General features: G+C 36.3%; 1 protein-coding gene across 6 annotated transcripts in view; it reads right to left on the minus strand.

Annotated features, from left to right (window-relative positions):
- Positions 1-15,017, minus strand: part of LOC121318059 (liprin-alpha-2) — a 193,731-nt gene that overhangs the window by 48,392 nt on the left and 130,322 nt on the right. For all 6 annotated transcript variants that reach the window (XM_041254314.1, XM_041254309.1, XM_041254308.1 and 3 more), the window contains exons 3-5: positions 5,780-5,881; positions 3,424-3,588; positions 1,772-1,846 (exon numbers count right to left, since the gene is read on the minus strand). In XM_041254314.1, the coding sequence (XP_041110248.1) occupies positions 1,772-1,846; positions 3,424-3,588; positions 5,780-5,881 (342 nt within the window). The remainder of the gene's footprint in view (positions 1-1,771; positions 1,847-3,423; positions 3,589-5,779; positions 5,882-15,017) is intronic.

Here is a 15,017-nt window from a genome sequence, read left to right on the forward strand (position 1 = left end):
TGGAAAAGTTCCTATTAGTGTCTTCCAAGAGATGGCGAGCAGTCGTGATAGATACGAAAAGGAGAAATTTAAGCAGTAATGCCAGTCACAGACCATTTCTGGCAATAATGATCATTGATTTCAAATCTGTAATATAGAGGTACTGTTGCATTTCTGTGTGAATGCACATGCTGTAGCCAATTTGTTCCTTGTTATTGTACTAGTCAGGAAAAGCTATTCATTCTGCTTCTCCTTTCCATGTGCCACATAATAATGTTTTAATAGCACCTCTCCATTGCTTTGTACCCAGTCTTTTCCATAAGCTTTGGAGTCATCGATGCTGGCTTCAGGACATTTACCCTTCGGGTGGTCTTATAAAATCCATAAATGTTGAGCAATTGCTAATTTAATGAAACAATGGTTGAAATAACGTTTAAATATTTTTTCAAATCTTTTTCCAGGAGACAGGCCTCGTCTAGACCATGACCTTGTGGGGTTTTTAGCTTCAGGCTCATACAGTAACTCCCAGCCTTCTGGTCTTATAGTCACAGTCAGATTTTTAACAGTATTGGTTTGATGGGGTTTTAAAGATAAGTTCAGCAGTGTACAAATTTAACTTTTAAGATGCTAGAACACATGCTTTCAAATGAGATTAATGTTAAAGTTAAAAAAAGGTAAGTTAACTCAAGACCTCCCTGTCACATAGCAAGAAATATTTTGGTAGTCAGAAACAGGAGCACTGTCAAAGGGAACCAATGTCTTAAATTATCTTGACACAGAGGTAGATGTGCCACCTGAAAGCAATATTTTAAAATTACAGATATAGATCGACTGTGCCTACACTTGTAACAACCTTTTAGGGGACTTTTGAACCATAAAACAACAAGGGATTACAGGCAATGATTGTTGGAGGCACATCGTGGTTTATTATTTGCAAGGCAAAAAGTCAACTTTTCATCTATACTGTCAGATTCAGGATCACTGGCGGGGATGGCTACGTGCCATGTAGCTTTGCAAATAAAAGTCCTTGACATGCGTAAAGTGTAAAGAGAAGGCTACTAGGATGATTTCGGAGGGAGCCTTGATAGGCAAGATAGAGGGAAAACAGAACTGCAAATAACATGACAAAATCTGACCAGGCCACAGCAGGCTTACTGACTTGCTGTCGTAAAACACTGTGGAGAATGTGTTGGCGTGAGCAGCAGTGCATGACAAGTACGCAAGCAAAGACCGAAGAAATACAGGAATAAAATGACAGGACTGTTTACATTCGACAAGCAGATTCAATACTTGTCAGTCTCTCCCAACTTTTTCACTCCGGAGCCGTTATTTTAAACTTACAACGCTTCAGAGAGAGAGAGAGAGAGACACAGAGGGAAGAGCAGGACTGATGATAGAATTCCTGACTAATATGCACCTACCATTTTCTACAAACAGTAAAATCATGTTTGGTTGGCCAATTAATTACTGAATTGCCTATTTTCCCAGGCAAAAACCCTGAAGCGACCTAGGTTTTAAAGCCATTGCTTACAGCAGGTAGAGGGTATTGTTTCCAACATGATAGCCTGTCTTTCGAGAATGCATTGCTCAGCTGTTACAAGATGAATAATAAGCAGATGTTTTGTCTTGCTGGAATATATTCGTGTCCTGTATTAGATGTCCGATTTTGACAGCTAGTTTCAGTGGACCTTGGTCTGTGGCCTAAACAGATTACAGGTTATAACTCATCACTGTGTGACACTTTCAATAAGAGTGATGGGAAACAGCTAAAAAATGAAAAGCAGCATCTTACCTCTTGGTTAGCTACAGTCAATTCTTCTTCCAAAGCAGAGACTCTCTCCAACGAGACTCTCAATCGTTCCCTCACCTGGAAAATAAATTATTTGGGGATTAGTAGACAGCTCTGGAGAAGCAGATTCGTGGAGGCAGGTTAAATCAGAATGATTCAAATGATGGGGTCTTTTAAAGGAAATATAAGTTTAATTATGTATGTATTCATTAAAATCTTTTGTATTACCTCATCAACTTTATTTAAATCATTATTGGTATCAAGAAGCAGAAGCAACGTTTTGATCTATAGGGTTGTCTTTGAAATATCTGTGCAAGTCCAGTAAGTGAAAAATACCAGGAATGGAGCGGACGGGTGACTATATTTCTTGTACTAATAATAAGCCTTGGTTGGCACTTCTTTAAAAAAGTTGCCATTTCTATTTGTTCTTCTCTCAAACCGAGACAGAAGATTGCTTGACTCGTGGCCTTTAGAGTCACTGCATTAATCACATTGTTCATGAACTACGGCGGTCCAGGGAATAAACAGGCAGCAGATACTAAAATGGAGGAAACTGCTCTGTTACAGCCGTGTCACACTTTGCAATTGGGCCATTTTTAAAACAGATTTAAAACAATGTTTATAGAAACAAATCCTCACAACAACTGCATCCTGTCATGGAGTTTGTTCTATTCCTGGATCTATTTTAGTGTGGTTGCTGCAAAATGTGATGATAATTCAGTGATAAGATTGTATTTTTACACAGTATTAATGCATATATCGCAAAAACATTTTGAAAGGCTTTCAAGGAGCAGAACGGAGGTTGTTAGTCACAGTTTAACTCAGGGAAGAGTATTTCTCTCTGTAATATTCTGCAGTGTGGATTGATAATGACCAGAGCCTGGGGTTAGGTGGGTCTTCGGGTGGGGTGTTTTGCCCATAAAGAAAGTTCACAATGCAAATAAAAAAAAACAAAAAAAAGACAAGAACAACATATATACATGACAATATGAGAATACAATAATTTCTAGCTTACTCCTTGTTAAACGCTTAATATTGCAAATGAGGAAGGACTGTGTGTCCCTGTGTCTTGAAGAGTTTCTCCATCTGGCCTTGTCAGAAGCCTGACCGGGGGCATTGAAGCTTGATGAGACAAAATGTGCCCAAACTATTTTCCTTCCGAAATTTTGCATGACAACAAAGGCAGATGCAAACACAATTATTTCTCCTAAAAAATACTGCCAACAGTATCTACTGCATAAGTATTGGCACAACTGTGTCCCAATATACAGTGTGGTCGAGGGTAGTGTGCTGTAAGTCTATTTTTTATTATTCAGTAAACCATCCATTACCTTAAACATTAAAAAAAAAATTCTGTGGTAAAAAAAATATTACACAACTGTTTGGTCGCCAAATCTTTGGCAATGTCACACAGCCATTCACAAACACTTACGAAGAAAAAAGTTATTAGCTTTTTTTGTATGTCTGTATTCAAAGGCAATGCTTGCAACACATTTTTAAAACAGGAAAACAACGACAAAAAAATACAAAAAAAAGGAGGGCCTTTTTCTTCGTAACCCATTTGCTTTGACATGTTTTATTAAACAGGACCATGTATCTTATTCCCTTCATCCCAGCTTTACGTTGTGACAGGCTCTCTCTCTCTCTCTCCTTACCTTCTCATCCAGAGCCTTGTGATGTTCAAACAGAGACTTGAGAGCTTTGAGGACCTCGACTTCACTGGAAACCCCAGAAGGTGACTGGGCTTGACGCTTCACGACTGTCATCCGCAGCGAACGCTCGTGTCTGGAAACCAGGCACTCCAAATGCTCCAGCAGCAGCTATTGAAAGAAAAGCACAGCGTTACTGTAGAGTACTGTACCACTGCAGGCAACTTCTGAGAGAAGAACACTGCATTATTGTATACAACTGTATCAATGTAGGCAATTATTAGCCAAAGAAACAATTCATAATTGCAGCATTAAAAAGTGCATTCATGGGTCCTATTCCCAAAGTGTTTTAATTTTTCAATTCTGTTTTTATGGATTAATTGTAGTGTTCAGTATAGTGTGCTTTCTGGCCTGCAAAAGTTTACTTTAGTCCATCAAAGCTTCTTTATGTTCTTTAAATAACTTGTTAGATTTTGGAAATAAAGCCTTATATTCAAATTTGATAAATTATATTGGTTGGATAAAAGCACACTGGAAAATCTAGAAGAAAAAAAAAGAATTTTCTTAAAAAAAACACCCTTTCTAAGAAATAATACAGTGAGTTTCTCTCAATAGCAGCCCTATACCTCACATATGGATTAATGCCAAAGTTGTCAACACAGTTCTACTGTACTGATTATGCCAAATCAGTGCCTCGTACAGGGATTATACTCTTGATAAAAGTGTTACGACTTGACTCACCTTTGAGATCCACCTTTAAACAGTAAACTGGAAAAGCTTTTTCAGAAACATATGTCTGAAGAGATTAAAGAGATGTCATCAAAACTAACACTGCATGAAGTTATATTCCTATGTGTGCAGAAGTAGCCTTTGGCAGTACACTATGAACAGTGCTAATAAAGCATAAATTTCATTTGCAACTAACCCACGACACACTACCTTCACCCCCCGCAAATAAAAAAAAAGGGCATAAACACGACAGAGTTGTGAAGAGGTTACTATGATCTCTGACACTGTAAAGAGGCTTATAGTGCTAGTGCTAAGGAGAAGAACAGAAAAGCCATTCCCCTTAACTAAACACTGCTGTCAGCTTCTTTCATGTTTTAGTTACCAGCTTGAGCAAGCCTGGGAGTCTTGTCAAATCTTCAGATTACTCTGAGCCTCTGGATCAGGTTACAGCACCCTACTGTAGGTAGTGACATCAATGATTTAGAACGCTGTACACTTGCAGACAAGTTCTAGTTGCTTGCTTTTTTTTTTTTTTTTTAACAACTTTATAAAAAGTTTTTCTGTTGAACACTACTATTATTGTATAAATTAGACTGAAGTATCTGATACTGTATCTATGATACTATAGACACACATAATTTAAGACTGGAATCTGGCAAAAGCAAGATTCAAGCCTTAAAGTACATGATCTGCTCTAAGGACCCTGGAATCAAGGTATGTGCTTGACTTTCTGAGCTGTTATCTGAGGTAAAATAAAACCCATGTTTATGTCTTACAAGAATCTTACTCTGTGTGGTTACTCTTATAGGTCATTCCAAACAAGCTATGTGGATCTCCCAGCCAACAGCTATTGGGATACTGTGACCTTTGCCCTTTTTTCAGCTAAAGCCTTATTGTTTTCCCTACCACTGGTAACAAATACCTTCACAACCTTTGCCATTCCCTGAAGAACAAGATAAAAATGTATCATACACTAAAGTTATTGTTGCCTTACATGTTTTATCGATTACTGGTAAACTTAAAATTAGTAATTATCTTTTAAAAAAGTAGCATTCTTTCAACTAAAATTACATATGCAGTTACACTGTAGTTAGAAATTGGTTATGTTTAACAAAATGATACTAATATTACTCAAGTAGTAACAAATGTACATGGGGAAATAACAACAGTTGATCTACAGTTCTTTTGTCAGTATTTTAGTAGTTTTCCCCCATAGCTTGACCTAATGCTGGAATTGAACCTTCCCTTCCCAGACCTCAAGATAGACACTGCAAAATAACCTTTAGTGCATCAAACAGACAATACAGTACCTAGCCCATCTGAGTTGATGACTTGACAGAAGTTATACCTGTGGGGTAACTAAACTTACATGATTTTATTTACCTATACTATTACATCAGAATATAAGTTAGCACCCTTGCTATCCTGTGGCTGAATGTAATTGCTTCAACGATCTTCAAAGTAAAATCTGAATGTTCTGATCACTGCTTGCCCCTTGGCAAGATCAATGTGAGGCAACAGGGGAAAAAAGGTTAATTAACCTGTGCTCGTTTGGCACGAGCCCGATTGGTTGTGGTCTAGTTTCAGACGTTTCTAGAGCCCCTGGCAGTTTTTGGGTTCTCTTCGTACTCACTCTGGTGTTGTTCCTCTCAGCTTTCAATTCTGAAATCTCCTCTTCTTTTTCCAGCAACTGTTCCCTGCATGCATTTAACTCCTTTGTCAACGCAGCAAACTCCTGCAGAAGATGCACAAAAATAAATGTCAGGTCAAAATTATAGTCCTAGACCAAACAAAGTAGAAGTGAATAGATGGATCTTTTGAACAGCTCTTTACTGAGCTCATGTGGGGTTTTATCTATTATGATGGAAGGTTCACAATCCACATAGAAATTATTAAAAATAGATGACAGTGAACCTGCACACATGTTTAGATATATAATGCAAACACCCTTCATGGCAAAGTTGATTGATACAACAGCTCGCTTCCTTGCAATTTTTTCAGCAGCTGTGTCTCTGAGGTTGTCTTCCTGCTGTTATCAGTGTATTTAGCTGATGGGTGGAGGGTTTCCAAGAACTACCTGTATAATACTAAGAAGGTCCTTTGCATTTTTCGATTAAGCATGCAGTTTTAATCTCCTTCAAGCTCACAGTTATGTCTGTACGTAATAAATTGGAAAGGTTTTCTAGTTATACTCGTTGCAGTTCACTTTTGAATTTCTGACTGGTCAAACCATATTTTGTGTGCTTCACCGATTACATTTGATTCTCTTAAGTCTTTTGGATAGAAAAAAAAATGAAGAGTTTTGTTGAAATGTTTTACAAAATTAATGACAAATTGAAGGTAATGTAGCACTAATACACATTGTGATGAGCCTAAAGAAAAACCAGCAATCATTTTAATCTTGAAATATCTATGATTGTGCATTTTAAGATGTATTTACAAGGTTTACGTTTACCGTATAGTAATAAACATGTAATTTGTCTTATTACAAAACAGCCTAGCAAATAGGTACCATTACTTCATTGAATAATGTTCTTTCAATTAGCCCCCTTCTGAGCTACAAGATATAATCTGCCAATCCCTGTACTTTGAAACTCTTCGGATGCAGAGTTGAATTTAAAAAACACACATTATGATATTCTAAATATATATCATATTTCACAGAATAGTGTTTACAATTCAGTGGAGGCAGTGAATATTACATTTTTGGGAGCTCAGTAGTTTGTCTTTTAAAATTTACTGTGGTCCGCATAAAAAACAAAACAAAAAAAAAAAAGCCACATCTCATTTAAATACCATCATGGGAACAAAGACAGCCGCTGTGTTCCTCTGCGAGTCCTGCAGCTGAAGTTATAACAGCATGTACTAATTAGCATTATACTTTGGTCAGCACCTTTAGAAAAAAAAAAACAAAAAAAAAACAACATTGTGTGACTATTCTGTCTCGTGTTTTCTCTAGTCTACCTGCAGTTATAATTCATTTTTACAGATTTGAATAGGACGTCTGTGTTCTGAACCCTGAACCATTCACTCATATATGCCAAATTGTGACCAGGTTCTGCCACTACAGCTAAAACCTGATTGGTCCTTGCTACTCTATTAGGCAAGGAGCATGTGTGGTATTGTACAATTTCAGGTTTGACTTGATAGATTCCCTTCTACCAGTTCTGCTGCACTGTGTTCAATTTCTGGCAATGCTGGTACAGTACACTGTCATTATATATATATATATATATATATATATATATATATATATATATATATATAACATATATATATAGAGTTGCAAGCAACTTTATGCCTTCCAAGGAGTTATTGTGAAATTTAAGCATTTTGATTGGTTGCCATTCAGTCAGTTGTAGACATCACTTTCCATAAGCCTTATTATTTTTTTACAAACTTGACATTAATAGTAACACATGTGACCTTAAGGAGAGGTCAAAGGTCATGATCAAGGTAATCTTTGAATAGTGCCCATATGGGTTCCTATCTGTCTTCCATAGTAACCATGACTCTAGCTACACTCTAATGAGGTATAAGCTGGTTTTACATTTGACCTTAAGGAGAGGTCAAAGGTAAAGGTTAATATCAAAGTATTATTTTTTTTAAATAGAGCATACATTAATTCCGACAGGCCTCCACTACTCTGTGAAGTTTCAAGAGTTTTTGTTCAACAGTGTTCATTTTATGCAACTAGAGCAATGCTGAAATTTGATTGGCCCATGGCAGCCATGTTCTTTACTTTAGCAGCTTCATTTGGGAAATCTTTAAAGAAAACCATACTTGGATCATGCATGTCAAGTTTGGTTTCGATCAGGTTTTGGAGAAGAAGACATCTGTGTGTTAATTAAGTTATCCAACATGGTCGCCATACCACTGAACCGAATCAGCTTTATTTCGAGCACCATGCATCTTGGGCAAGCCCTAACTATGCATACCAAGCTTCAGAACTCTGCGATACGCCAAATCATGTGACCAGTTCATTCAGCTGTGGACAATAGTTCCCATTGGCGTCTACAACTCCGAAATTTTTTCATGCAACGGTTTTGATTTTATGCAACTTTTAAGGTAATGTTGGCAGAAAGAAAAATAATAACAATCCTAACAACAACAATAGGCTTCCCAGCAATGCGCTTGGAAGCCTAATAATAATAATAATAATAATAATAATAATAATAATAATAATAATAATAATATTTCCAGTACTTATCAACTGGTTCATTTACTGATTAACAATGCTCCTCTCAATCTCTACTGCCATGGTTATGTAATGCCATCAGGAAATCACCTGTGTTCTTTAATCTGCCTGCTGGAGTACAGTGTCTGGGAACACACTGTCTTCTGGAATTACTGTTTGTTATATCAGTATTGCAAGGCCAGGGCTACTTGATGTCTTGAAGGAAAAATCCTCTGCATAACTAATATGAGTTGACAGATTCAACTACACTGCAAAATTAAAATGAGAACACACACACACACACACACACACACACACAGATAAAGTGAATTGTTACACACTGCATGAACCATAAGTGTTTGTTTTACAAATATATATTAATATATTGATAAGAACACTGCAGTTCATTCACATAAAAGTAATTAAAAGTATGCTATTCATTTGCTTCAGTGATACGTGAACAGTTTAAATGTTAACTTCACAGTTTCTGAATGTTAGAGCTGTGTTTTCAGAGAGTAAAACGGAGAACATAATGGTGCAGATGTGTGTTTTTTTTTTTTTTTAAATCATTCCAGAACAATTTTAAAAGCATGTAATTGGGAGCCGAAGGAAGACAAGTGTTAAAACTTTCCACTTTGTGTGTCGTTAGCAGCTGGTGGAGAAACTCCTAGAACTGTACTCACACCAGCAACACCTGACCAGTCTGTCACTGCAATATCTCAGTGGGGCTCTTTAGCTTTGTACATGACAGGTATTCACTACTGCGTTTCTATATTACACCAGCATCACATCTCAAAGCACACTGGAAATAAAATCTAGAACTTTTCCTTAACAGTGACTGATCCACAGGCTGGTGTACACAGCTATAAAGATCTGGCCTGTGTTACAAACAGAATGTCCATGACTGGCAACTAGAGCTGGAGAGCAGCTCCTGAGGACAAAACAACTTGCAGGAGCAGAGACCAACATTTCAGAAACTGAAGATCCACTTAGAATGACTGCAAACATCACAGAAATTTGTGACAAAAGTAACACAAACAAAAACACATTACAATATAAGGCACCTTGAAGCTACTCCAAACTAGTGATCATATTATAAACCTGATCATGCAAAAATATTTTAACCCAATAACACCTTTACAAAAATGACACTGAATAAATATATGCCTCACAGAACAAATAATGATAAAATAAAGTAATGGAAGCTTCTACTCCTGGGGCAAAATGTAAGATGATTCAAGCCTTACAGAATCACTTTAATTAATAAAGGAAAGCATCATGGACTGAATTACAATTACTCAGGCTTTGAAAAGTTACAAAGTGATTTATCTGTGATATATTTTATATATAGTCACAGTACGCATGCAATCCACAACTAAGAGTTTCCAGTTTTCAAGCGAGAGCTCTGCCAGTTGAGCTAAATGAGGCTCCTTTAACTCAGATACTCAGACTGCATTTGGTCAATTAACTTGTCACATATTCCCCATGTTTAGTAAAACTTCACTTTGACATTTTATCGAGACAAGATTCAGTCAGAGTTACTGTACCACATATTAAATATTTTGCCATTCTTTAAAGTCAAGATTTAAGAAACATATTTTTGGGGAAAATGAACTTGCACATAGTAATTCTGCATTGGTAGTAAATTATTAATATGTGGAGGTAGCACTGCACTTATTTGTTAAAATCTTTAAAGCTAATACCAATATATTCAGTAAGTATTGGGTCTAAGAGGGATAAAATTGGCAATCCATTTCAGTTCTGTGCAAAGCTACTAAAGAAATAATTTTGACATTGTGTGTGCAACATTAAAGTAAGATATGCATTAAATTAAATCTCAACTAACAACCACCCTTAAAACCTCTTTTCACTTCCTAACCCAATTCATTTGTTTGCACCCTTAAATGAGAGCACAAAAGCAAATTCCCTGGACTAATATTGTTCTGGTTATCTTAACTGCACGCTTTGTTGCATAATTTTGGAAAATTAAGCACTGGGTCATGATTCATCCACTTATAACTGGATTAAACTGTCAAAAGGAGGTGATAACAAAATGAATCAGCTCATATGACATATATTTACACATATGTTAACGTAGCCGCACCATAACTGCCATTGGATGATGCATGCACAAGTGATAATTGATTGTCTCTGCTTCACTTCAAAAGACCTTTGCCGTCTGCTGTATTTACTGCTATAAAGCTGTGTTGCCTGGCGATGACATCATCAATGGCAGCCCCAGCCAGGCTACTCGCAGAGCTGGGCTGTCTGTGCATCAGTATCCCTGCCGCTGTGCCACCGAAGAGTGCTGGCTGGCACAGAGTGCCCGATTTTACACCGCTCTGACAGCCAGCGCTCCTGTCGTGTTCAACAAGATGTTATGTGTTAATTAAAGAGCGTTATTAATACCTTGCATCTGGTTTGGAAGAACATTCTGAGGAGGCAACACGTTGAAGTGTAAACTGCCTTCAACTGAAGTGTTCTATCCACAGGGAAATAAGAGGATACAAGAAGTAACCAAGGCTGCCTTAAAGAAAGTACTGTTGTGTGCTTACTTACATAACAAGCTTCACCATTACTGCTTTGCACTCAGTGTATTTCCTGTTGATTGCATGAATAATTGCTTTTTATATCATTATAAAAATAAGTTTTCTTAATTCATTGTTGATCTTTTGTTCACAGCAGTAAATCACATTATGTGTGATGTCTTTTTTGGAAACATAGTTTTGATGATGCTAAAGGGACGATGGAGTCAGGTGATCTCACATGTGCTAAGGCTTCCTGGTAAAAATAGAATACATCTGCATATTCTACAAATCAAACCTACTTTTTTTTTTAAAAGCATAATAAAATTGGTACAATAATTTTGTAATAGTTGAACAAACTGGTATTGTGAAAATGGAAAATGTGTATTTTCCAATGGAAATGGAAAATGGAAATATGTATTTCTCATTTACCAGTTTGTGTCACAAGAAAAATAATAAATACGGTACAATGATTTAAAAGTTGATATAATTTTGAAATAACAAAAAAGAGAAAGCCATTCCTTTCAAAACAATCATTTCCACATTCTTAAATGTATCATTCGATTTCTAAAATGATCTGTCAACTGACAGTGCAGCGGCATCTTTCCCTGGTTATCACCATGGCAATGGGCCATAACATTATCAGCTCCACATGTTGTGCTCCTGTGTGACTAGAATGAAACTATAAAACATGCAGAGTTTCAGAAAAGACAGAAAATAAATGGTCTTGTAAATCCCAGATGAAACCAATAAAACTATATTGAGCGCTAAAAGGAAACTATATCTGAGGCATTTTAACACTGCATACAAAGTGTTAGCAAAGACTTTCAAATACGTAGTAAGCATTTTCCTATTACACTGTTCCAATGGAACACAAATAGTAGGAAGAAACCCAGATGGCAAAGTAATTGAGTTTGGCAAAGTGCTGTGGATAGCAATCACAGTAGTTTGCTCAAGGATCATAAAATTACATCTGAGGCTTATTTAAATATGGATGCACTAAACCAGTGTTTCCCAACCCTGTTCCTGGCGGCACCCTGTGTCTGCTGGTTTTTGTTCCAACGCAGCGATCAATTGCTTAATTGAATCATATCAACAAACGAAGAGTTTGAAAATAACGTGAAAATGCCCAGTTAATCACTTTATTAGTTTAATGAAGGGTAAAACATGACTCACAAATAGTCAAAGCAGTAGAAGATAATAAAATATAGCTTAGTTATTTAACACTGTGCAGGATGCCTAGTGGGGGAAATGTTATATCTGGTTTAGTGGGATTTCATCAATTTAAAAATACCACTCCATAGACATAGTAATTTCTGCTATGAGTAATATTCAATTTCATGGAAGTAATTATATTCATCTTATCTGTATATAGAAATGTGTAGGCAAATGTTCATCACGCTATACTTCAATCCCTGCATATCCGTTTCTGGGTCAGAGTTCCAAGAACTGAACATGGTACCCTGGAGCACCCCATGAAAATCGACCCTCTTTATCATATGTATCATGAAGACCTCTCAGGTGTGGTACAGTGAGTATCTAATGTGACTTGTTGAAGAAGTTCATTTCCAGGCCAGTTCACAACCCAACATGGTGCTTCATTCAACATTTCTCCTGCAGTCAATGGAAATAAAAGTTAACTCCTTCTATAGATCCCCTACTCAGGTGGACTAACATGCACTAAAACTAGACATGGGGAAGAGTTCAACTATAATGATGTCAACTGACATTGCTGGTCAGGTTGGCACTTCATCCAGGGATCTCAGGTCTTGTGGTTACTGACTCTCAAAACTTCTCAATCCAATTAAATCACAGCAGTCAGTATTCAGAGCCATTCCATTTCCCTTCTGCAGTGTACCTGACTCCCCTATTAAACAGAACATTAAAGAAAGGTGCCTTTTGCACTCTGGTTATTTTAATAGAGTTATAAATCTTTATTGCTATGTGAAGGGACTTGGGAACACGGTGCCTTTATGAGGTGGCTCTTATAGTATTCACTGTCATTTATTTCAATGGGAAATCATATCTCTTGGGTAAACAAGCAGATGTGCTATAAAATGGAAGACCACAAAGGGATGATTTCATTGTAAAAGTTTTATTTTTAAAGGATAATTTTTAGTGTGTCTGTGTGTGTGTGTGTATGTATGTGTGTGTGTGTATATATATATATATATATATATATATATATATATATATATATATATATATATATATATATATATATATATATGAACCATATAAGCATTTGTGACAGGGTGAAGGCAAGGTGGGGTAAAATCTGGCCTCCCGACAGGGACACGTTGTTGCAGCTAATAAAGACAGCCTGGAAGCACTAGCTCAGTAATACCCTGCATAATCCCATTTATGATGTCATTGTCTCTAAGTTGAAGCAACACATGTTCAGGAGTGCCAGTCATACACTGTCACCCATGAACATAAAAAACGCAGGGACAACCTGCACAATGCAGGATTAATTTGAACTGGGAATGCATTTATCACAGAGAATACTATTTTAAATAACTGCAATTTATAGTTAGCTGTGTTTTTTGAATCCCACATGATTATTGAAATGACATCCTTTTTTTTTTTTTTAAACTGCTTTAGGAGAGGATGTTTATTCTCATTATTCAAATCATCATTTAATCCAAGATAAGTATACACACACACACACACACACACACACACACACACACACACACACACATATACACACAAACACAAGTTTTTTTATTTAAAACTGCCCTTAAAGCAGGGATGGGGAACTCTGTACATTCCTCAACTGCTTCGTTCCAACCACATTATTATTGTTAAACCAACTGAACACCCAGGTCATAAAGCAGTTATCTGGACCATTAAACCTAGTGTAAAATATTTTTTCCAGGACCAATGTAGTATACCCCTGCCCATGTCTGTCTTAAAGACTATCACAGCAATATGTTACAGTGTTAATACTGAAACAAAATGCAGAAAACCTTTTGCAGTTGTACTCTCACAAGTACTAACTTATTTTTCTAACGTGAGAAATCACAAATAACTCCAACACAATTATAGATAAAATAAATAAATAAATAAATAAATAAATATATATATTATATATATATATATATATATATATATATATATATATATATATATATATATATATAATATTTGCTTTTATATTATTATAAATTTAACTGTTCTTAATCAGTAGGGCATAGCGTATTCGAGCATGGGTCTGCAATCGTATCCGCTAGTGTGGTTATCAGCATGTAAAACACCTACTCAGCATGTAAAAGGCTGGCACTGGACTCTCACAAAGCAATGCAGATGTGTGGTAAGGTTAGCTGACAATCAGCACACTACTCTAATGACATACATTAGCAGCTTCGAGACAAATATAATGGGGTCTGCCAGCACTAATTGGAATATAGCAGACTAAATATTACTGCTTGTTAAATTGAAAAAAATTAAATAAATTAAATATCAAAATTGTATCTGGGATTTGGTTGAAAAGGGAAAAATTAGGCTAGCGTGCATGCCTTTTAAATCTGCATTTGTGGCAGACTCGGAGAATAGAAAAGTACAAAATCAGTACGGTAATCAAAGACAAAAGTAGGTCATTGGTCAATGCTTTATTTTTAACTCCCCTCTACTCATGTAAAAATCAGGGCATTGCTTCAAAACTACTGTCTGCCTGCCAGCCATCTATATCTATATATAGTACTTTTTAAAAACAATTCTCTACACTTCTACCTATTCTCCTACCCAACTCCTAACTATGATGACAGAAATTACCCTGATTGTTTTAAATGACGGCTCATCTGAGGGTTTTCCTCTTAGTATTGCTTGCTTTTTAAAGTGTGAACATTTTAGAAACTGGTATTAAAAACAAATAATTGGGGTTAGGATTTAATTTGATATGATATGGAGTTCCAAAAATGTAGAATTACTTCATATCAATTCAATTCATACAAGTCATGCCACCTCTATACAGTATCCCGCTCAAACCTGGGGTGCGTCCCTTACCAAAAGGAAAACAAAAAAAATAAATAATAAAAATTAGTACGAGAACAAAACTCTTGTTTTGTCATTTGCTATAGAATGCATGGAAACAGTTAATCTCAAGAGGAGGTAAAGTATGAAAACCAACATGTTTAACTCTTCTGGCAGTCATTGCATTAAACTTG

The sequence above is a fragment of the Polyodon spathula genome, chromosome 7, assembly GCF_017654505.1.
Source record: "Polyodon spathula isolate WHYD16114869_AA chromosome 7, ASM1765450v1, whole genome shotgun sequence".
In the NCBI taxonomy this organism is placed as follows: domain Eukaryota; kingdom Metazoa; phylum Chordata; class Actinopteri; order Acipenseriformes; family Polyodontidae; genus Polyodon; species Polyodon spathula.